This window comes from Scyliorhinus canicula, chromosome 9, assembly GCF_902713615.1.
Source record: "Scyliorhinus canicula chromosome 9, sScyCan1.1, whole genome shotgun sequence".
Taxonomy (NCBI): Eukaryota; Metazoa; Chordata; class Chondrichthyes; order Carcharhiniformes; family Scyliorhinidae; genus Scyliorhinus; species Scyliorhinus canicula.
In genome coordinates, this window is record NC_052154.1 from 135267724 (window position 1) to 135292519 (window position 24796).

The following is a 24796-nucleotide window of genomic DNA, read 5'->3' on the forward strand; positions in this document are numbered from 1 at the left end:
GTTAGCAACCTGGGATGCAAATCATCTCAACTGTTTCCACTGACATTTTGTCAGCACCCTCTTAGTAAACACCAATGCAAAAGTGCTCATGAAGTATTCTAGCCTTGTACTGAAGCTCTAAGCAGATATCACCTTCTTTGTCCCTAACAGGCCCTACCCGGCATCTTATTATTCATATACCATTAGAAGATTTTTGGGTTGGTTTACTTTTATGTTAACTGCCATTCTATTCATATTCCCCCTGGGGCAGCAGGGTAGCATGGTGGTTAGCATAAATGCTTCACAGGTCCCAGGTTCGATTCCCGGCTGGGTCACTGTCTGTGTGGAGTCTGCACGTCCTCCCCCTGTGTGCGTGGGTTTCCTCCGGGTGCTCCGGTTTCCTCCCACAGTCCAATGATGTGCGGGTTAGGTGGATTGGCCATGCTAAATTGCCCGTAGTGTCCTAATAAAAGTAAGGTTAAGGGGGGGGCGTTGTTGGGTTATGGGTATAGGGTGGATACGTGGGTTTGAGTAGGGTGATCATGGCTCGGCACAACATTGAGGGCCGAAGGGCCTGTTCTGTGCTGTACTGTTCTATGTTCTAACCCCAACATCCCTAACAATGCTCACTTGCCCCAATAACCCTGACAATGCTTATCTGCCTCAGCACCCAACAATACTCACCTGTCCCCGCACCCCCAACAATGCTCACCCACTCCCACCCCAGCAATCCTTACTCATCTCCAACAATGCTTTGCTCGGGAATGCAAGGTGGTGACAATGCTCAACCCCCCCCCCCCCCCCCCAACGGTCCAGACATTCTCACCTCAGCTTCTCACATTGCAGATGCTGCACCATCATGCGTCCCTGACAATGCTCACATCTCTGATGATGCTCACCCCACCCCCTCCACAATCCTGACACTGATCACCTCAAGCACCCCCCACATGTCCAACAATGTTACACCCTCCCCCTCTGCCCCAGCCTTGACAATGCTCATCTCTTGCTCAAACCGCTCCCGACAGTTCTTACCCTGCCTCTCTGCGTGCCTGATAATGCTCACCGGTCATCACAAACTCATGACAGCAATTTTTAAAAACGTAAATATTAGAAATAGTTCAAAAAAATTTAAGAACTTAAAAAAACTTAACACGACAGTCAGGGTGACCTTAAGGAGAGTCAATTGAGTTGGTGAAATCATAAGAGTGCATGGCCCTGCTGCTACGTATCGTCACTGGTACTGTTTGTGGATCCCTGCTGTAGCACCTGAACTCCTAGCTTGAAGGATGGGAAAAGGTAAAGCCGCACTTTTAATCATGTTAAGCAGTGATCCACACGACATCGCAGCAGATTGGAAGATCTGGGTCATACCTTTTGGCCAGTCTAGAATGTGTGTCATCCGAATGGCAGATGACGTTATGGAAGACTCAAAATAAAAAGTCTCCACCAGATTGCAAGTGTTTTATTTAAATCAAAATAACAGTCAGGACTCATGATTATTTTGTGGAGTTAAGTGTAGAACACAGTGTATTAAAATCCCAGCCATTAATGTATTTAAAGTAACAATTCTGGGTGGGGGTTTCTAAACCTCAAAGCATACAGAGCTTATGTGCATAAACTTAAATTGCACTAGAATGAGAATGAACATTAGACCCATTGCCAACAAATAGTGGGCTATGAATAAGTTACTTGTCTGTTTATGTGTGGGTTTCTGGGTCTGCAGTTAAGGTCTTCACTTTATATTAATGAAGCATTTTGGTTTATATTTATTAAATTGTTCCTTGCTCGTCACAGCAGGTGCATAACTTATCTGTAGTTACTGCTGACTCTTTGAGAGCTGCAAGAATATATTTTGCAGTATGGTCAATGAAAGACAAATTGTGCATCAAAGATTAGGTCCTTTCAAGAACTAAAGGCTTACTATGCGAATGTCTGTGAATTGTGGGATCATTGGTGTCAGTCTATTATATAGTTCCCTTGATAGCCCTCTTGAGAAAATGCTTAATATGACAGTCACAAAATACTTAGATGGATATCTTTTATATTGTTTTGGGAATAATGGGATTGCCGACTAGCTCTGGGCAAGGGTGGGTCAATGACTCTTTGTGGACAACTTTCTGGCTGGGGTCTGCTTATTGTGGGATTTCCTTTGCTTGCCTTCAGCTGACTTGAGCTAAAACAGTGAATCTATGTTAGCATTTGCCATATTAGAAGTGGTGACTATATTTAAAGGATCAATTTATGGTGAAAGTTGTGGTGAATGTGATTCACACTATATATAGTTGCCAATATCACTCCATGTATATATGTTCATTATCTACCCATTGTAAGTGCAGTTGCACTATCCGACCACCAGGGGGAGTCACTCTGGGAGTACGCGAGAGTTTGTACTGGGCTCCTCCCTTGGCTCAGCCCAGGACTCCTCCTCCTGGGACCGATGTATAAAGATCAGTGCCTTAGAGCCAGCCTGCCATTTCACCTGAAGTTCAACGACGAATAGGCTGGCTCTATTGTAAGTGTATTAAAGCCTCTGTTCAGATCTAACTACACGTGTTCGCTGAATTGATGGTTCCATCAATTTAATACACTTAAGAAGCTGCCGAAGTAAAGCATGGAATCCGCTCTAAAACGAGGACGCCTAGAACGATCCGCAGGATGCAGAGGCGAAAGAAACCTTCTGCCACTGGCTGAAATGTTTTAAGGCCTACCTGGCCGAAATCAGCACCGCTGAAACTACGGAGGAACAAAAGCTCAGCCTACTGCACATGAGGGTAAGCCACAGAATTTCTACACAATTAAATCCAGCCGGTTCCTACACCGCTGCGCTGGCGATTTTGGACAAAATGTATATTAGGCCCATGAACGAGGTCTTTGCCCGCCATGTGCTCACAACTCGCCGACAACGGGCTACTGAAACTGTAGCTGAATTTGCACGCTAGTTGAACAATCTCTCAAATGACTGCAATTACCAGGCCGTAACCGCGGCCGAACATAGGGAGCTTGCTGTGCGGGATGTTTTTGTAGCGGGCCTTCGACCTAGCTATGTACGCCAGAGACTATTAGAAAATGGGGCCCAGGGCTTAGAGACTACCGTAGAGGCTGCTATCACGATGGAAGTTTCCTTCTGCAGCCTCAACTCGTTTCCCGCAGACCCCGCTAACCCCGCATGGGCCCCTGACCTGAGGACCCCCAAGCCTGTGCCGCAAGGCCCCCCAGCTATCGCACTGCCACAGCCAGTCCTACTGTCCCAGTCAACTACTCAAACTATCCAGCTGCTCCAGCTAATTACTCAGCTCCCCCAGCCAGCTACTCAGCTCGCCAAACCAGTTATTCAACTGCTCCAGCCTGCCACTATTCAGCTCCGCAAACCAGTTATTCAACTGCTGCAGCCTGCCACTTCTGTCGACAAAGCCAGCACCCGCGGCAGTACTGCTCAGCCCGATCCGCGACCTGCAGCAGCTGCGGGAAGAAAGGCCACTATGCTAAAGTGTGCCTCGGCAGAAGGGCCCCAGCCCTCAACACCCCAACAGTCCAAAAACATCACCCCCAGCACCAGCAGGCCCGCGGGGCCCGAAACGCTGCGGCCTACGCTCACTCTCCGCCCCCTCCCGCCACGTGCGATCCATGGGGGCCGCCATCTTGGCAAACATCCAACATGCGGCCGGCCACGTGCGATTCATGGGGGCCGCCATCTTGGACGCCATCTTCATCACCACCCTCTACGTGCGATCCACGGGCCCTAGCTGCATCCCCAGAGTCAAACAGCTCATCGGAGGAGTACGACCTCCCCGGGCAGTCACCACATGGCCCGCAACTCAACGCAGTGTTCCTGCATCAAGCTCGCCAGAACGCAGCGGCATCTACACGACAGGACGCCCGATCGGAAGAATTCGACTCCCCCGGGCACCCACCATGCGGCCCGCAACTCAACACGGTCACCCTCGACCAATCTCGCCCCAAGCATCTGAGAAATTCGATGACGGAGGTCCAGATCAACGGGTACAACACGTCATGCCTTTTCGACTCCGGGAGCACAGAGAGCTTCATACACCCAGAGTTGGTAAGACTCTTCCCTCCCTATTTATCCCGTCAACCAAACTATCGCCCTCGCTTCGGGCTCCCATTCCATCCAAATCCAAGGCCGCACTACAGCAATGCTAACTATTCGAGGCGCTAGCTATTCCAAATTTAAACTGTATGTCTTGCCCGACCTCTGCGCGCCACTCCTCTTAGGCTTGGATTTCCAATGTAATCTCAAGAGTCTCACCCTCAGCTTCGGCGGGCCCCTGCCCCCACTCACTATCTGCAGCCTTGCCACGCTGCGCATCGACCCCCCCCCCCCTCTGTTCGCCAACCTCACCCCGGATTGCAAACCGGTAGCCACCCGCAGCAGGCGGTACAGCCTGCAGGATAGGGTATTTATCAGAACGGAGGTCCGAAGGCTGCTCAGTGAGGGGATCATAGAGGTCAGTAACAGTCCCTGGAGAGCTCAGGTGGTGGTCGTCAAGACCGGGGAAAAATTCCGCATGGTCGTTGATTATAGCCAGACCATCAATCTCTTTACGCTCCCCAGAATCGCAGACATGGTAAACCAGATCGCCCAATATCGGGTATTTTCCACGGTGGATCTGAAGTCTGCATACCACCAGCTCCCAATCCGCCCGGAGGACCGCCACTACACGGCGTTGGAGGCCGACGGCCGCCTCTTCCATTTCCTCCGGGTTCCCTTTGGCGTCACTAATGGGGTTTCTGTGTTCCAACGAGCAATGGACCAGTACGGGCTGCGGGCCACGTTTCCGTATCTGGATAATGTTACCATCTGCGGCCATGACCAGCAGGACCACGACGCCAACCTCCACCGTTTTCTCCAGACGGCCCAAAAATTAAACCTTACATATAACAAGGAGAAATACGTGTTCCGCACAAACAGACTAGCCATCCTCGGCTACGTCGTGGAGAACAGAGTCCTGGGCCCAGACCCGGACCGCATACTCTTAGAACTCCCCCTCCCCCATGGCCCCAAGGCCCTCAAACGGTGCTTTGGGCTCTTTTCGTACTACGCCCAGTGGGTCCCCCAATATGCGGACAAAGCCCGCCCACTCTTCAAGGCCACTCTATTTCCCCTGTCTGCTGAGGCGCGCCAAGCCTTCAGCTGCATCAGGGACAACATCGCCAAAGGAGCCATGCGGGCGGTGGATAAATCCACTCTCTTTCAGGTTGAGAGCGACGCCTCAGAGGTAGCGCTAGCAGCCACTTTAAACCAAGCAGGGCGGCCCGTTGCATTTTTCTCCCGTACCCTATCCGCTTCAGAACTCCGACACTCCTCAGTCGAGAAGGAAGCACAAGCCATCGTGGAGGCTGTCCGACACTGGAGGCACTACCTCGCAGGTAGGAGGTTCACCCTCATTACCGACCAACGGTCGGTCGCCTTCATGTTCGACAACTCGCAAAGGGGCAAAATTAAAAATGACAAAATTCTTCGATGGAGGATTGAACTCTCCACCTACAATTACGATATCAAATATCGAGCGGGAAGCTCAACGAGCCCTCTGATGCCCTATCCCGTGGGACATGCGCCAGCGCGCAAATCAGCCGCCTAAAAGCCATCCACGATGACCTCTGCCACCCAGGGGTCACCCGGCTCACCCACTACATCAGAGCCCGAAACCTGCCTTTCTCCAACGAGGAGGTAAAAGTGGTCACCAGGGACTGCCCGATCTGTGCGAAGTGCAAACCGCACTTCTATAGACCAGACAGGGCCCACCTGGTCATGGCTTCTAGGCCCTTTGAGTGCCTTGCGATCGATTTCAAAGGGCCACTCACCTCTACTAACAAAAACATTTACTTCCTTAACATTATTGACGAGTTCTCCCGATTCCCCTCCGCCATCCCATGCCCCGATATGACCTCCCACACAGTCATTAGGGCCCTGCATAGTGTCTTCACCCTGTTCGGTTTCCCCAGCTACGTGCACAGCGACCGGGTTGCGTCCTTTATGAGTGACGAGCTGCGTCAGTACCTGCTCGACAAGGGCATCGCCTCGAGCAGGACTACCAGTTACAACCCCAGGGGGAACAGACAGGTGGAGAGGGAGAACGCGACGGTCTGGAAGACCGTCCTACTGACCCTCAGGTCCAGGAAGCTCCAAGTTTCCCAATGGCAGGAAGTCCTCCCTGACGTGCTCCACGCAATTAGATCCCTCCTGTACAGCTACCAACCAAACCCCCCACGAGCGGCTCTTCATTTTTTCCAGGGGCACTACCACAGGGGTCTCACTTCTGGCGTGGCTGAGGACGCCAGGCCCGGTTCTCCTAAGGAAGCACGTCAGGGCGCACAAGACCGACCCCATTGTTGAAAAGGTGCGCCTGCTTCATTCCAACCCACAGTACGCATTTGTTGAGTTCCCGGACGGTCGCCAGGACACAGTATCCCTCCGGGACCTGGCACCCGCTGGATCTAGCCCCCCATCTACCCCCACCGAGGAATTCCTTTCCCCGTTCCCTATGCGGCCGCCCCCTTGCGCCCCCAATTCTGCGAGCTCACCCCACCAGTCCCGAGCGCCAGCACCAGCACGCCCCCAGTCTCCATTCGACCAGGACGTGTATGAGGCTCGGACAAGACTCGCCCCGGAGCCGGCAACCGTACCCCAGACCTCGACGCCCGCCCAGCCACCGCAAGAGGCTGCAACCCCGGTGCTCTGCAGATCAAAACGGACAATTCGTCCACCGGACAGACTGACTCTTTGAGCCATCACCCCCGCCAGACTTGATTTTTTTAACAGGGGGTGAATGTGGTGAATGTGATTCACACTATATATAGTTGCCAATATCACTCTATGTATATATGTTCGTATCTACCCATTGTAAGTGCAGTTGCACTATCTGACCACCAGGGGGAGTCACTCTGGGAGTACGCGAGAGTTTGTACTGGGCTCCTCCCTTGGCTCCGCCCAGGACTCCTCCTCCTGGGACCGATGTATAAAAATCAGTGCCTTAGAGCCAGCCTGCCATTTCACCTGAAGTTCAACGACGAATAGGCTGGCTCTATTGTAAGTGTATTAAAGCCTCTGTTCAGATCCAACGACACGTGTTTGCTGAATTGATGGTTCCATCAACAGTATCACCAGAGAAACACCTTTCCAAGAGAATAATTTATATAATTATTGTAAGTATACTTTTTATACTTAATATGATTCATTTGCTTCATGTTAAATAATTATTCCTACTGTCCACTGTGAGCTAAGGTCTAATAGAGTTATATTGGGCAGAATTTACCGCTCCTGAGACTAAGTACAATGGATGGCGGGAAGCCGGCAATGCGCCCCTGGCCAGCAGAGTGAGTTGTTGTGCCCAATCATCTGCTTTACACCTCATTGTGTATGCAGAAAATAGGCAGCATATTGCATCCTGTTGTGGGGCCAGCGGGGATTCGGCCACCCCATTATTTCCTCATCCGATGACAGTTCTGGCCGCTGTATTTAAACAGCATCCATGCACAAATTCATTCCACAGCCTAGGGTTCTGTATGACAAGTGATGGCCCCTAAAGGGACCAATGCTATGCCTCAAAATTCATTGACAAGTGACTCCTCCAGGCAGTCAAGGACTGGTGGGCGATCCTTTAGCTCCATGATGGGAGCCAGAAATTCAGCACCTCATCACCGAGGCTTGCAAAGAGGTTGCCAGTGTGTTCATAGCCTGCTGACTACAGAAGAGGACCGCTCTCCAGTCCAGGAAGAGGTTGAGTAATCTCATATGTTCTGCCGGAGTAAGTTGACCTTCTCCTCAGTCTCATCTCTCACTGTCACATCAGGCATTTACAGGCTTACAGTCCACAGGGATCTTGTACACGCAGCACATGGGATATCATCTGACTCTCTCGCACGCTTTTGCGTCTTCATCTCGTGTCTTCAACCCTTACTTAATCCACTCAGCACACACTCACCGAAAGCTTGCATGCTTGCCATCTCCTTTGGAATCTGTCTGTCCAACTGTCTTTCAACAGGACAAGGTCACCTGCAACAAGAGGGAGAGATCCCAGACTAAGGTGGGGGAATGCTGGAGCTCAGGCCACTCACCCCCTTCGAGAAGCAAGCAGCAGCTTCCTTCACCTGCACCCTCCACCAGCTCAGAGACATAAACCTTGGTGGAACCTAGTTTTAGAGCACCCTTGGGGTCACCACCTGCGGAGCACAGCACTGCATTTGAATCCACAGCAGGCAAAGACAGTGACAGCCAGGTGACTGGTTCTCGGAAGACTGCCGGAGGTCAGACTCCAGCTGAGTCCGAGTTTGTTGGCAAGCCTCTAGAATGTGGTTTTGCAGATGGGGGCTTTATTGGACATCTCAGGTAGCCCAAATTTTGTGCGAGTTCACAGGGTTTCTCACACACACCTACATTGTCTGCTTTTGATGATTACAGATCAATTGCACATTGAGAGAGTGGAAGCCTTTCTTAATGATGAATCATTGTAGCTGCTGCTGCCAGGGATCTCTTAATACCGCGTGTGTAGCTGACGGTACAGTGCACCCATGCGGAACTGGAGATGCGGAAAATCCCACTGCTCTGGTAGTCTAGCTAGGTTCATCCAGGGAGAATTTGACAAAATTGTGTGCCTTACTAAATATGGCATCAGTGATATCTTGGATGTATTTATGAGTGAAGGATTGTGATATTCTGTCGTGGTCCCCAGTCGATACTTGGAATTATCCACTCGCAAAAATGTTGAATGCAATGGTCACGTTTAGAACCATTGGCAATGGTGGCCTCCCAGTCAGAGCCCACCGATGAATGTGGCAAGTGTGAGCCACCACATTACTTTACAAGAAAAAACATCGACAACACTGTCTCCCTCTCTCATCTACAAGTTTGAGGGGTGTTTTCTGTACATCTTGGTCTTGCCAAACACCTCTGTGGAATTGATCTGTCCTCAGATTCTCGGTCTTTATTAAACCTTGCTGGCCCATGTTCCTCAGATGAAGTTCTCCCCTTTGCCCTGCTTGAAGGTGACGGGCCCTTTTTTTAATAATCTTTATTGTCACAAGTAGGCTTACATTAACACTGTAATAATGTTACTGTCAAAATCCTCTAGTCGCCACATTCCGGCGCCTGAGCAAGAATTCAGAATGTCCAATTCACCTAACAGCATGTCTTTCAGGATTTGTGGGAGGAAACCGGAGCACCCGGAGGAAACCCACACCGACACAGGAAGAATGTGCAGACTCCGCACAGACAGTGACCCAAGCCACAAATCGTAACTGGGACCCAGGCGCTATGAAGCAACAGTGCTAACCACTATGCTACCGTGCTGCTTACTTCTCAGTTGCATTAAAAAGGCAACATTGCCTGCTACCTCCATTCTGCACTTCTCTTCGTGGCTTCATTATCAAAGACATGATTGATGTGTAATGATCATAGAACATAGAACATAGAACGATACAGCGCAGTACAGGCCCTTCGGCCCTCGATGTTGCACCGACATGGAAAAAAAAACTAAAGGCCATCTAACCTACACTATGCCCTTATCATCCATATGCTTATCCAATAAACTTTTAAATGCCCTCAATGTTGGCGAGTTCACTACTGTTGCAGGTAGGGCATTCCACGGCCTCACCACTCTTTGCGTAAAAAACCCACCTCTGACCTCTGTCCTATATCTATTACCCCTCAATTTAAGGCTATGTCCCCTCGTGCTAGCCACCCCCATCCGCGGGAGAAGGCTCTCGCTGTCCACCCTATCTAACCCTCTGATCATTTTGTATGCCTCTATTAAGTCACCTCTTAACCTTCTTCTCTCTAACGAAAACAACCTCAAGTCCATCAGCCTTTCCTCATAAGATTTTCCCTCCATACCAGGCAACATCCTGGTAAATCTCCTCTGCACCCGTTCCAAAGCTTCCACGTCCTTCCTATAATGAGGCGGCCAGGTTCCATTGTCAAGCTAAGGAGTTATTGTGAAGCCTTTGGGCTGTGCTCATTCCAGGCATTCCATCCCCAGATCCTCCCTTGCAGCTGTTTAAGCCTCAAGGATGAGTTTCCCATTCCCCAGCACACTAGGCATGACAACGCATTCACAAATGTGGTTGGATGTGGACAGCCATGAAACATCAGCCTCTGAGCATTGTCAGTCTCTCTCTCCTCCGAATTAGACTAGAGCCAACCTTGCACAAATGTAATGTCTGTAACTGTTGAGCTGTACACTGTGTAAATCCTGGGTGCCTCAGCTGCAATGTGTGTGCTTCTTTGGAGCATTTTCTTTGTGTTCTTTAGCTGTGGTCCCTTTACAGTTGGATACTTCTGACCTTTGCATGTTCCTCTGTGAAACCATTCATCACTCGACAACCAATTATTCATACACAATAAACATTTGACCCCAAACTGTAATGAATACTTGCAAGAATGCACGCAATAAGTAAAATTGCCCAAGTCCTTCTGTTTACATTTGAGTCTTCTTAACATGTCTCAGCTGAGCCTTGGTCTCCATGTGCTGAATCATTCCAAAGATGGAGTGCAAAGAACACAAAACAACACAGCACAGGAACAGGCCCTTCGGCCCTCTAAGCCTGTACCGGTCATGATACCAACCTTTGCCAAAACCCTCAGCACTTCCTTGTGCCATATCCCTCTATACCCATTCTATCCATGTGTTTGTCAAAATGCCTTTTGAACACCGTTAATGTATCTGCTTCCACAACCTCCCCTGGCAACGTGTTCCAGCCTCACACATCTCCTCTAAACTTCCACTAAAGAGTGCCTGCTCATCCACTCTATCCATGCCCCTCATAATCTTGTCGACCTCAATCAGATCACCCCTCAACCTCCGTCTTTGTAATGAAAGCAGTCCACGTCTAACTCCAAGTAGTCAATTCCTCCCACAAGCCTTCAAATCCCTCACTTAACTTTTTTTCTCAAGGTTGTTTATTAACTGCATCATTGCATTGGCAATCAAAATGGTGCTGCTCCGCTTCTATTATGAGACCAGCTTCTAAGCACCGCCCCCGCCCAACCATATCACCATCCAAGACCTTCCCATAATCGTGCAAGTTTCCCTCCCTCCAATCACTCTCCTTTCTCCCCCTTTAACCGTGGAGCCCATAATTATTCTTGCAGATACCCCCATCCATGCCTTAACCATTTTCTGTGGATGCCCTATGCCAACCTCACCCATCCCCATCTTGAGGCCTTATGTACAGTGACCTATTGAGATTCCCCCCATCCCCCAATGAGACCTTGAGTGCCTGCTCTTACATACCGGCTCCTCATTTACAGGATATAGATATGTCCCCTGACTGTGACTGTGCTATCTCTACCCAAGTACCAAGCCTCCAACACACAAGACCGAAATGTGTGAGACTGACCATGCCTCCACACCATGCTGTGCACAACCAACACAGCACAGATGGCTCCATCCCCTGCCTTTATTGTGACCAAGATATATGTTCCAGGCATAGCCTTGTGGCATGGTATGCAATGCCCCAGAACTGCCTTTGTTTTCTGGCCCTAACTACATGATGTGCTGCACTAGGATCTTGCCTCAGACTTATTCCCCCTCTATGAACCACCAGCCATGTGTCTCTGTCTACTCTTTTCCTCCTGTGTTCCAGTCAACCCCTCCCCCATTCATTTGTCCCTGTCCAACTCCAGTCATTCCCCCCCCCCCCACTTCAAGCATGTGCCTTCCACTCCTTTCTTGCCCCTGGCTAGTCTCATTACTCTCCGCTCACCACCCCTCCCAGTCCGGGTTCCTTTCCAGGTGACAAGTGTGCTTTCCCTCCAATTTCCCTTCCCATTGGTCTTGCATGTGCAGCCTTCAATTTCTCTTCCCATTGGTCTTGCATGTGCAGCCTTGGCATGGAGTCAGAGCAGCTGTCAGAAAAGCACGGTGAAAGGTAGGCAACCGCTCTGTGTACAAATGTCAAAGTCATGAGTGAAGCATAGTTCACCAGGTGCACATCCAGTCATGGTTCACACCGGCCTAATTAGCCACTGGTGTCGACATTAGATTTGGAGTGATGATTCTGACAAACTGGGTTTTTTAGGAGCATTCATGAGATGCAATGGCATGCAAATGAAGTTCCTGACATAGGGAGGCATGTAACCTAAGCCATCATGAAAGCTGGGAGGGGAAAATTGCAATCCATTTTTACGCTGAGGGTAAATGGACTTTTGGCTACCCTCTGAATTTTCCGATCCCACTCACCATGATGCCCGCTGCTGGTGGGACCGGAAATTCCTGCCCATTATGGAAGTACAGAAGTTGGAAAATCAAGCACTTTAAACAATGGACAGTTATGAAATAGTCATTGATATTATTTGTATGTTTTAATTAAATACCGGTAACTCTCGCTAAGCCATCATTACCACTACTATCGAACAAGTTTGTGAGTATGTGCCACTTGTGAATATAGTAAACAGCAAAACCAAGAAAAACCTGTGCTTAGGCTTCTCTTATTTACCACCAGGGAAAAGGGACCAAACATTATGGATTAATCGTGGTTGGACATTCTTTAGGAGCTGGAACTGCAGCTATTCTTTCTTTCCTGCTCAGACCCCAGTACCCCACTCTACAGTGTTATGCATACTCTCCACCTGGAGGACTTCTTAGGTGAGTGCATATGTTATGTTGTAAATAGATATCACTGCACTGGAGTTGTTAACCGGATATGTCTAGGATGGCCAAACACACAGTTGCATATGTTGATTCTGCACACGTTTTCACACTTTCATGGCATGTGGGCATCACTGGCAGGGCCAGCATTTAATTGTCCATCCCTAGTTGCCTTCAACTAAGCAGTTTACTCAGCCATTTCACAGGGCAATTAAGAGTCAACCATATTGCTGTGGATCTGGAGTCACACACACCCAAATTCAAAGTTAACCTGAACAGGCCGCTGGACAAGTGTGAGAAATGGAAAATGGGCAGGTAAAGATTCCTGCCCTGGTTGGTACGAAAAGCACATTCATTGGGCAGAGAAATAAGGACTTGATGAGGAATTACTGAGCACTGACATTAAGAAAGTGCTTTGTGCTCAAGACTTGATATTGTTTATCTTAATTTGCACAAGATTCACACAAAAAAAAGTAAACATATGATTTGGTTTATTGGAGTATTAATTGAGTTCCGATGTATACCAATCATCACGACCTTCAATGTAAAAGAGACTTCTTTGAAGATTTGTTCAACAAACTATTCATAGTTCTAGTCAATTGTTAGTACAGAGATATTGCTGTAAAAGGAGACATGTCAAAGCTTTTTGTCTTGCACATTGGTTCACTATGTCAATAATTCTTTCAGCAATAATCATACTTCTATTGGTTGTGATAGTTTCTATAAGTTTACTAATATGAATTGGAGTGATTGAATTTACTTTATTAAATTTGTTTTACCATCTTGCCAAAACACAGAAATACTAACAAGGTAGTTTACTATGGTAGGTGTATATTAAATTAAAATATTATTGACTCCTCCTTAACCTTGTGCATTAAGTCACCCCCTGATGTAATACTGAACCTTAAATACCAAATTGTCCCAGTCCTGGTCTCTGCTCCATTATGCTTTGGTTAACTTTTCAGATATTACAATCTGACTTCAGTATCTCTGGATTAGGGGCACAATAGTCAGGATCCATAATCTTAGTTCTAACTACCAATCCTGCTTGAATGTACTTGTTTGGATGTTGGATGCGGACATCTTTGGCGTCTCCTGTAATTGCCACAAGATCAATCTGTTGATGACCACAGCTTACACTCACAAATAATGTGATCAGTTACTTGAGAGCTTTTTGTGCCATGGAATTATGTCCTAAAAAGAATCATTGCCTTTAGGAGAGGAGAAGAAAGAAAATGGTAATTTTGTTTTACGTGAAAAATGTACATGATATCAATTTACTGCGGTCTGCTTTTGAGTTTGTGTAAATGTGACTTCCTTTGCTGTTTTTATTTGATCTGCTGATGTCCGTGCTGAATGTCTTTTGCATGATCATGTCTCCATCTTAGAGTAAATAATCAGTTTAATTGTTCTTTTCTAATATATCTTCTAATTTAATCCTTAGCTGTGATGCAATGGAATACTCGAAGGAGTTTGTGACGTCTGTTATCTTAGGGAAAGATCTGGTACCAAGGCAAGTTGAGAAATCTTATTTATTTTTACCATATGCTCAACCACTGTACTACACTGGAACCCATGATGTGGAACCTGTTGGACTTTAACCTGGTGTTGTAAGACTTCTTACTACACTGGAACCTCAATTCTGCAATTTTTTTTTTTAACTATTTACAATATTGACTCTACCAGAAGTTTTGTAGATCTTGAGACTTAGTTTACATGAACCAGCTTTATTCAATTGTTTTGCATTGATTTTTCAATTTGTGTTGCGATACAGCAAGATCGATGTTCTGGATGTGGAACACATGGTAGATGTAGCTATTCTCTCAGTTCTGATATTTAGCTTTTAGTCTGGTTTATCTTGAGTCCTGGCTTTCAAAGGGAAATGAGCAGTGGTTCAGAAGTCTACAGTTATCAATGATTGTATCAGTTTTATAATGATGAAAAGTATATGGTGTTTGGTTGGATCATTTAAGTAGAAATGTCATAAAATCAAATTGCACTAACTCCAAAGATGTGGAGGTTAGGTGGATTGGCCATGCTAAATTGCCTCTTAGTGTCCAAAAGGGTTGGAGGGGTTACCAGGGACTTTACAGGGTCCGGTGCAGACTCGATGGGCCGAATGGCCTCCTGCACAATAAATTCTATGATTCTATAATAAGTCTGCCTGAGTTTATGGCACTCTTGTTTAACTGCTATGTGGAGGTCCTCTCTATTGTGATAAATATTTGAGATGCCGATTTAAAAGTAAACAGGAACCACATTTTGTTTCCTTTTCTGAGTTGCTGAATGTACACAGCAGTAAATTTGTGCCAGTAGTTAAGAGAGGGTGTAAGACCCGCATTAATTTCAAGAGCTGTACCATTTGAAAATAATAGAGGAGGAAAACTTCAGATTGTCATGAGATTTGAAATATGTTTTTATATTATTGCTCTGAGATATGGGCCATGAGTTTCCCCGAGCTTGGCAATTGGGGAAATGTGCTCAAAATGCTGAAGTGAAGTTACACCCAAATTTCCATTCAAACTAATTCATATAACACTGAGCTTAAAGTCTCCCACACATCAGCACAAGTAAGCAGCTTTATAGATCATAATCTGTTTATGACTGGAACTTGGCCAACCTCCAGATTACTGAATAGAATGAATTTAAACTGAAAAATTGTTCAAATAATTGCTGAAGTTGAAAGATCTAGCCAATTAGTGATTTCAATTGACCAGTCGTTGGTCAAGCATACCAAGAGCAAATAAATCGATTAAATTTCAATTAATTTAAATTGAATCCAAAAGGTTTAAAATCATTGTAGTGTAGGCATGTGAAACTGACCTGAATGAGGATTTAATTTACTGCCGGTGACTCTAGCTGAAGGACATTAACGATGGATGACCTTGCAACATTGTGATGGAAGACACTGAATGAGCGGCAGAATCTATTGCTGACCTGGGTGCAGGGCAAGTTTTGTGCAAGAGTGAATTGATTTTTGAACCAGCCTAAAGATGATGGAAAATCAATCATGAATGGTTGTGGGCATAACTCACATGTGTTTAAAGTTTCTGATCTTTTGCAAAGTCGCATTAGCCTAGATTATGCTTATATCTGAGCGGAAACTCATATTGGCCATATTGTTTGAGTTACTTCTTCCCACACCCCATCATTGCAACATCTGATTCTCTTACATAAAGGATAGCTTTTGACATTCAACCATGTCCCTTTAATAGGGTTATGGACCACATGATAACTAAATTCATAGAATTTACAGTGCAGAAGGAGGCCATTTGGTCCATCGAGTCTGGACCGGCCCTTGGAAAGAGCACCATACCCAAGCTCACATCCCCACCCCATCCCAGTGACCCCACCCACCCTTTTTTGGACACTAAGGGCAATTTAGCATGGCCAATCCACCTAACGTGCACATCTTTGGACTGTGGGAGGAAACCTTGGCTCCGGGAGGAAACCCACACAGACACGGGGAGAATGTGCAGATTCCACACAGACAGTGACCCCAGACAGGAATTGAACGTGGAGCTGTGAAGCAACTGTGCTAACCACTGTGCAACCATGCTGCTCTTGTATCTCTCAAACATGTGGCCATTTATCAGAGCCAGAAAAAAGCATTACTTGTGCACGAAACTCAAACTAGCTAATTTATTGGTCATACAGATAACCATATTCACATCCTTAATACTCATATTGAATTTTATCCTTTCACCATGTTGCATTTGAATATAGGCAAAGGAGTAGGCTATTCAGCCTCTTGAGGCTATTCTGGCATTCAGTTGGATCATGGCTAATCAGTACTTTCCATTGCACCTACATATATTGGTTCCACATTCCTTACTGAGCTTGCCTAATTGTTATGACCACTCAATATTAAACGTTTTAAACAGTATCCTTTGATTCAAGGTAAAATAGAGTACTGGAGAGGGGCATGATACAATACCTCTTACGAAGTCTGCCTGGAGACAAGCCCATGTTACCTGGTTGCCATAGGGACATGGGTCGGAATTCTCCGCTCCCGGGAAAAATCGGGAAGGCCGTCGTGAACTCGGCCGAGTTTCACGACGGCCTCGGAGGCCGCTCCTCTCACCGTATTCACCCCCACCCGGGAGGCTAGGAGCGGCGCTCTGTTATTCTCGGCTGCCCGGCCTTGACGCTTGCGTCAAGGCGGCGCGCCGAGAATAACGCGACGGCGCCGCTTATGTGACGTCAGCCGCGCATGCGCAGGTTGGCCGGCTCCAACCCGCACATGCACGGCTGACGGCTCAAACCAGCGCATGTGCGGTGGCTATCTTCCCCTCCGCTGCCCCGCAAGATGTGGCGGCTTGATCTTGCGGGGCGGCGGAGGGGAAAGAGTGCATCGCTTTGAGACGCCGGCCCGACGATTGGTGGGGACCGATCGCGGGCCAGTCCCCTCCCGAGCACGGCCGTGGTGCTCACCCCCCTCTCCACCCCCCACAAGCTTCAAACGGGCCTTTGGCGCCCATGTTCACAACGGCAGCGACCAGGTGTGGTTGCCGCCATCGTGAAACGGTCACGAACGGCAGGCCGCTCGGCCCATCCGGGTCGGAGAATCGTCGGTCGCCGTGAAAAACGGCGAGCAGCGATTCTTCCGAGCGGGGGGGGTGGGAGAATCGCAGTGGGGCCCGGCCCTCCCGCGATTCTCCCACCCGGCGTGGGGAGCGGAGAATCGCGCCCATGGACCGAGGTCGAAGCCTTTTGAATGTAAAGTGCAAATTCTTGCTCCTGGTTACAAAAGAGAAGGCCGTTATTTTTGTTTCTTTCAAACTCTAAGAGGCAGTTAGACCGAATGATTTGAGGAAGAAAATCCACAATAGGTGCTGCTATGCCTGGAAGAATAAAATAACTGTTTTTGGCATAACCATCAAGCAGATAGCTAGTGAGGACAGAACCTGTGTTCAAGGAAACAGAATTATGAAGAGTCAAAGACGACGGATTCACCAGAGGGTACCAGACAACAGGAAATCTGATTAAGGGTAGGGAAAGGGGACTTGGTTTAAAAGGAAAATTCATCCTGTTATAGTCTGGGGGGGGGGGAAGAGTTTTGGATTTTAACCACAAGACTGCAGTTCTGCACAGAGTGCAGTACAGCATTTAAACATGGTCTGAGTTTTTAAAAAACACATTTGGTGCACCCAATTCTTTCTTTGTCCAATTAAGGGACAATTTAGTGTGCCCAATCCACATAGCCTGCACATCTTTGGGCTGTGGGCGTGAGACCCACGCAAACACGGGGAGAATGTGTAAACTCCACACGGACAGTGACCCGAAACTGGGATAGAACCCGGGTCCTCTGTGCCATGAGGCAGCAGTGCTAACCATTGTGCCACCGTGCTGCCCTGTGGTGTGGAGTTTCTGGTTGTGTTGAAAAGTTAATTGATGATACTCTTTCTATAATTTAATGTATTCGTTTCTTGCTAGCTAATGTTTGTTACGGTAATAATTTTAAAGAAAGTTTTGGCATGTGATCCTTGGAAATTTATATTTCTTTTTAAAAGTTATCGGTCTCTAGGGGTATCATTTTTATCAATCTCAGTTTTGAAATTTTTAATTGACCTAGCTTCAATTAAATTCAAGAAAGTTACAGATTTTCACGACACTTTGTGAGGTAGTTACAGAGAAAGTTAGATTTTCACACTTTGTGAGGTAGTTACAGAGAAAGTTACAGATTTTCACAACACTTTGTGAGGTAGTTACAGAGAAAGTTACAGATTTTCACGACACTTTGTGAGGTAATATCTTCAGATGTCAGCCCTGAGTAGCCTCGCTCTAATTTTAAGTTTATATCCCTTCATTCCGAACTCTCGCACTAGAAGAAATAATTGCTCTCTATCAGTTTTATCAAATATTTTAATTATCTTAAATTAGTATAATTAGATCACCTTTGAAACTACAAGACTAATCTAGTCAAGTTTATCATAATTGATTTAATGCATGTATAATTTGCTAAAGTTGGGTCATTAAGGCCAGTTTATTCATCCCAAGGTGTGGTGTAATGTACAAGTCCATTTGCTATTGAATACACCTTGTATGTTGCTGAGAAGAGATTTATGTTGCCAAAGCTTTTAATCTCGCAATCAATAGGACAAGCATAAGAAAACTAATTTTTAGAAAATGACAGCAGTATACACTATAAGAGAAAAGGGTGCTGGGTGTTGGCAAATTGAGTTTGATTGGCCGGGGCGTTACCATGCTGGTAAATGTAGGCTCCCCAAGTTCCCTGGCATTTCAAAAGTCACAAAGCTTAATAATTTTCTTTTTGTTTTCAACACTCCATTGTCGAGAAGCATTGAGTAATGTGAATGAAGTAATTTTTGTGCATCTTTCTAATATTTCTCATTAAATAGTGAAGAAAATATTTTATTTATCATTTGACAACAATTGTCAATTTACCAAGCAATTACTTCCTTTTGGAAGCAGCCTGATAATATCTTGTTTCCCAAACCGAGAAAATATGTAGCCTTTTTTTGTGGTGGTGTGGACAGGGTGAGGTGGTGTGTGGGTGAATCATTACTTGCATACATGGCAGAAAAAGTTTGTTTATTTCTAGTATTGTTTAGTGGGACCAAAAACTAATACCATAAGTTGACTATGCTCTACATGTAGAAGGTGGTGTAGGTACAAAGGCAATTTTTGATTAAATAGCTGAATTACTGCACGTTTTACTTAATGATGGAGCAAAAGACTTCCTTTTGCAAAACATGATGTTAATTCTTCAGATTTTATTGCACACAAATATTCGTCTATTGTTTGGTACAGTTTACTGTGTATTTGTTGTCAATTGTCTTAAACCTCCACAATCAGGTTTTGTACTGGGTAAAAGTGCCCACTTTGATAGATTCTGAAGGCTGGTATTGAAATTCAGCATTATAGGGTGATGGCTGCATCATTTTTCTTTAATTCATTTTTATGGGATGTGGGCTTCGCTGGTTAGGCTAGCTTACTGTAATAAATTAAGAAATCAAAATGTGCATGGCTATGAATGAATTTACAGGCAAATTGTTCATTGTAGCAAAACATACAATAGTCAGGCAATTAGAATTTAAACATGGGTTGAAATTAGGAGTAAAAAGATTGTGGCTCTGCACTGTAGTATTTTCTATAAATCAAAGTTGTTTGTGCAGCCTCCACTCCTTGGTCACATTAGACAAAAGATCAAATAGATTGGTTGTCGTTTCATTTGTATGCAGCTGATTGGTATCAAGGTTGGATATTGCAGTCTTTGTACAGATAGCTTTCTTCTATGTAATATTACCCATTGACAATGGAACATGTTCATAACAGTGCATTACTATTCTTATGTTCTTACAGACTTGGCCTGTCCCAGCTCGAAGTCTTTCGCAGACACCTACTCGATGTGTTGCAGAAGAGCAATAAACCGAAGGTATGCCTTCCCATTCTTCCAGCTTGTGCTTTGCACTTCTTTTTCATAGTGTACTTCCTCAGCAAGTTTATTTTTCTCAATCAATAATGTGATTACACAATTGAAGCACACATCAAAGGCCATGAGATCCTACTTTTGCTTATTACTAAAATTTGATTCTTATCATTATTAATATTATCTAGCTCTATTCATTGCAGAAACATCAACATATGTGTATGTGTGCAGCAGAGCTATTCATTGTGCCACCCAGAGGGGGTGGGGGGAGCTGAGTGCAGTGAGGCAGCGGGGAAGATTGCGGTGAGGGGGCGGGAAGGGAAAGAGTGTGGTGGGAAGAGTGGGGGGAGGGGAAGAGTGTGGTGAAGGATAGGTGGAGGAAAAGAGAGCAGTGAGGGGGGGGAAGGGAAAGAGTGTGGTGAGAGGGTGGGGGTGGGAAGAGTGGGGGGAGGGGAAGAGTGTGGTGAGGGGGCGGGGGGAGGTGAAGAGTGTGGTGAGGGGGCGGGGGTAGGTGAAGAGTGCGGAGAGGGGGTGATGCGTCCGGTGAGGGGGCAGGGTTGAGAACAGTGCAGCGAGGGGGCGGGAGCTGGGAAGAGAACAGTGAGGGGACGTGTGGGAGGAAGGGGGAAGGGAAGAGTGTGGTGAGGGTGCGGGAAAGAGAATGAGTTCGGTGAGGGGCAGGGGGGAGTGTGCGGTGAGGGGGCAGGAGGGGGACAGTGCGGTGAGTGGTCAGGGGGGTGAGTGCAGTGAGGGGGTGGGGGGGGAGAGTGCGGTGCGGTGAGAGGGTGGGGGGGAGTGCGGTGAGGGGATGGGGGAGAGCGCGTTGAGGGTGGGGGATGGGAGAGTGTGGTGAGGGGGCAGGGGGAGAGTGCGGCGAGGGGACGGGTTGGCGAGAGTGTGTTGAGAGGGCGGGGCGAGAGTGCAGTGAGGGGGCAGGTGGAGAGTGCCAGTGAGGGGGCAGGGGGGAGAGTGTGGTGAGGGGGCAGAGGGGAGAGTGTGGTGAGGGGGCAGGGGAGAGTGCGGTGAGGGGACAGAGGGGGAGTGCGGTGAGGGGGCAGGGGAGAGAGTGCAGTGAGGGGGCAGGTGGAGAGTGCAGTGAGGGGGCAGGGGGGGATTGCGGTGAGGAGTGGGGGGAGAGTGCGGTGAGGGGCGGGGTGAGAGTGCAGTGAGGGGGTGGGGGGATGAGTGCGGTGAGGGTGGGGGAAGTGCAGTGAGGGGGCAGGGGGGAAGAGTGCGGTGAGGGGGCAGGAGGACAGTGCGGTGATGGTGGGAGATGGGAGAGTGCGGTGAGGGGTTGGGGGGAAGAGCGGTGAGGGGAAGTGGTGAGAGGGCGGGGGGGAGTGCAGTGAGGGGGCGGGGGTAGTGCGGTGAGGGGGCGGGGGGGAGAGTGCAGTGAGGAGGCGGGGGGAAGAGCGGTGAGGGGAAGTGGTGAGAGGGCGGGGGGGGGTGAGTGCGATGAGGGCGCAGGGGGGAGAGTGTGGTGAGGGGGCAGGGGCGGAGAGTGTGGTGAGGGGGCAGAGGGGAGAGTGCAGTGAGGGGGCGGGGGGGGAGTGCAGTGAGGGGGCGGGGGGAGTGTGCGGTGAGTGGGCAGGGCGGAGGGGGAGTGCAGTGAGGGGGCAGGGGGGAGTGCGGTGAGGGGGCAGGGGGGAGAGTGCAGTGATGGGGCAGGGGGAGAGTGCGGTGAGGGGGCAGGGGGGAGAGTGCGGTGAGGGGGAGGGGGAGAGTGCGGTGAGGGGGAGGGGGGGAGAGTGCGGTGAGGGGGCAGGGGGGAGAGTGCGGTGAGGGGGCAGGGGGGAGAGTGCGGTGAGGGGGCAGGGGGGGAGAGTGCAGTGATGGGGCAGGGGGGAGAGTGCGGTGAGGGGGAGGGGGGAGAGTGCGGTGAGGGGGAGGGGGAGAGTGTGGTGAGGGGGAGAGTGCGGTGAGGGGGCAGGGGGGAGAGTGCGGTGATGGGGCAGGGGAGAGTGCGGTGAGGGAGCAGGGGGGAGAGTACAGTGAGGGGGAGGGGGAGAGTGCGATGAGGGGGCAGGGGGGAGAGTGTGGTGAGGGGGCTGGGGAGAGTGCGGTGAGGGGGAGGGGGAAGAGTGCGGTGATGGGGCGGGGGAGAGTGTGGTGAGGGGGCGGGGGAGAGTGTGTTGAGGGGGCAGGGGGGAGAGTGTGTTGAGGGGGCAGGGGGGAGAGTGTGGTGAGGGGGCAGGGGGGAGAGTGTGGTGAGGGGGCAGGGGGGAGAGTGTGGTGAGGGGGCAGAGGGGAGAGTGCGGTGAGAGGGCAGGGGGAGAGTGCGGTGAGGGGACAGAGGGGGAGTGCGGTGAGGGGGCAGGGGCGAGAGTGCAGTGAGGGGGCAGGTGGAGAGTGCGGTGAGGAGGTGGGGGCTGGGGTGGGAAGAGTGCAGTGAGGGGCAGGGTGCTGTTAGGTGTCGGGAAGAGTGTGCGGTGAGGGGGCAGGGGGGCGAGCGCAGTGAAAGGGTAGGGGGGAAGAGTGCTGTGAGGCAGCAGGGAGATGTGTGCATTGAAGGGGCAGGAGGTGAGTGCAGTGTGATGCGACCATCAATTCACTCAGAGATGCGGGTTGGAGTAAACTGTGCCTTTAATCGGCTTACAACTGAGCCTGCCTGCGACTGTGCTGAACTGAGGGCGGACTCGCAGGACCGCAGCACTTATACTTCCTGATGGGGGCGGAGCCAAGGGCGGAGCCCTGTACATGCTACTCATCTCCCCCTGTGGGCAGAGCCACGCAACGGCTCACAGATGGAGCCCACAGGGACAAGATAATGTAAAGTGTGAATTATAGTGGTACCACATTCACCCCCTGTTAAAAATCAAGTCCGGCGGGGGTGACGGGTCTACAAGTTCAGTCGGTCCGGCGCCCGAATCGTGCCTTGCCACTGACGAAGCACTGGTGTTGCAGCCGTTTCAGATGGCTGTGGAAGGATGTCCGGTGAGTCCGGGGGTGGTTCTTCCTGAGCTTCGTTCCTGCGGACCAGTTTGTCAAGTGGAAGGGAGCACGGGAAGCAAATAGGTGCAGGGGCGCAGGGCGTGGCGGGTCGGGTGTAATGTGGGAGGTACACCGGCAGTAGTGGTAGTGGATCCTGCGGGTGCCATGTCCCAGAGGGAAACGGTGTCCTGTCGGCCATCGGGGTGTTCGAGAAACACGTATTGGGCGTTCGAGTGCAGGAGCTGGACCCTCTCTACCAGGGGGTCTGTCTTATGTATCCGGACATGCTTCCGAAGGAGGACAGGGTCCGGTATCCTCAACCAGGCTGGAAGCGAAACCCCCGTGGTAGTGCCCCTAACGAAGACAAATAAGCGATCATGAGGAGTCTGGTTTGTGGCTGTACAAAGGAGGGACCTAATAGCATGGTGCGCATCGGGGAGGACCTCCTGCCAGTGGGAGGTTGGGAGATTCCTGGACCGTTGGGTCACTAGAACGGTCTTCCAGACCGTCGCGTTCTCCCTCTCCACCTGCCCGTTCCCCCTGGGGTTATAACTGGTAGTCCTGCTCGAGGCGATGCCCTTGCCGAGCAGGTACTGACGCAGTTCGTCGCTCATGAAGGACGAACCCCTGTCACTGTGGACATAGCTGGGGAAACCGACCAGGGTGAAGACGCTGTGCAGGGCTCTGATAACCATGGGGGTGGTCATATTGGGGCATGGGATGGCAAAAAGGAAACAGGAGAACTCACCTATAATATTCAAAAGTAGATGTTACGGTTGTTCGAAGGGAGGGGCCCTTTGAAATCCATACTCAGGCGTTCAAAGGGCCAGGATGTCTTTACCAGGAGGGCCTTGTCTGGTCTGTAGAAGTGCGGCTCACACTCCGCGCAGATCGGGCAATTCCTGGTGACGGCTTTAACCTCCTCGGTGGAGAAGGGCAGGTTGCGGGCCTTGATGTAATGGGCGAGTCGGGTGACCCCCGGATGGCAGAGGTCATTGTGGATAGCCTGTAGTCGGTTGTCTTGCGCGCTGACGCATGTGCCGCGGGACAGGGCATCTGGGGGCTCATTGAGCTTCCCAGGACAATATACTATATCGAAATTATAGGTGGACAGTTCAATCCTCCACCACAAGTTTTTGTCATTCTTGATTTTGCCCCGCTGCGAGTTGTCAAACATAAAGGCAACCAATCTTTGGTCGGTGATGAGGGTAAACCACCTACCAGCGAGGTAGTGCCTCCAGTGACGTATAGCTTCCACGATGGCTTGTGCTTCCTTTTCGACTGAGGAGTGTCGAAGTTCCGAAGCGGAGAGGGTTCAGGAAAAGAACGCTACCAGCCGGCCTGCATGGGAATATCGGGAGCGAGCAGCGCCTTACCAGATCTGGGTGAACGAAGCTCTCAGTGCTCCCGAAGTCGAACAGGCACTGTGTCTCGTATCCGTTGATCCGGACGGACATCATGGAGCTCTTGAGATGCTTTGGCCACGACTGGTCCAAGGTGACTGCACTGAGCTGCGGGTAGTCGGTGGCTTGGTCGGCGGTGCTGGAGCGGCCCCGTGATGACGGTCTGCGGAGGTCGTAATCTTCAAGTGGAATAGCGGGTGATGGCCAAGATGGCGGCCTCCGTTGATCGCACGTGGCGGGCGGCGAGGAAGATGGCATCCAAGATGGCCACCTCCATGGATCACACGTGGCGAGCGGCGAGGAAGATGGCGCCCAAGATGGCGGCCCCCATGGATCGCACATGGCCGGCCGCGTGGGGAGGATTGCCGAGATGGCGGTCCCCGAGAGTCGCACATGTTGTGCGGAGGCGGAGTCGGCAGATACGCTGCCACATTGCGGGGTCTGGGAGTCGGAGGAGCGAGTGTTCTGGTTAGGGTTCGGGTTTT

The 24796-nt window shown here is 49.5% G+C and overlaps 1 protein-coding gene across 7 annotated transcripts in view; it reads left to right on the forward strand.

Moving 5' to 3' along the window:
* LOC119971726 (diacylglycerol lipase-alpha-like) overlaps nt 1–24796 on the forward strand; it is a 513684-nt gene that overhangs the window by 421769 nt on the left and 67119 nt on the right. For all 7 annotated transcript variants that reach the window (XM_038807680.1, XM_038807682.1, XM_038807675.1 and 4 more), the window contains 3 exons: nt 12439–12581; nt 14029–14097; nt 19911–19983. In XM_038807680.1, the coding sequence (XP_038663608.1) occupies nt 12439–12581; nt 14029–14097; nt 19911–19983 (285 nt within the window). The remainder of the gene's footprint in view (nt 1–12438; nt 12582–14028; nt 14098–19910; nt 19984–24796) is intronic.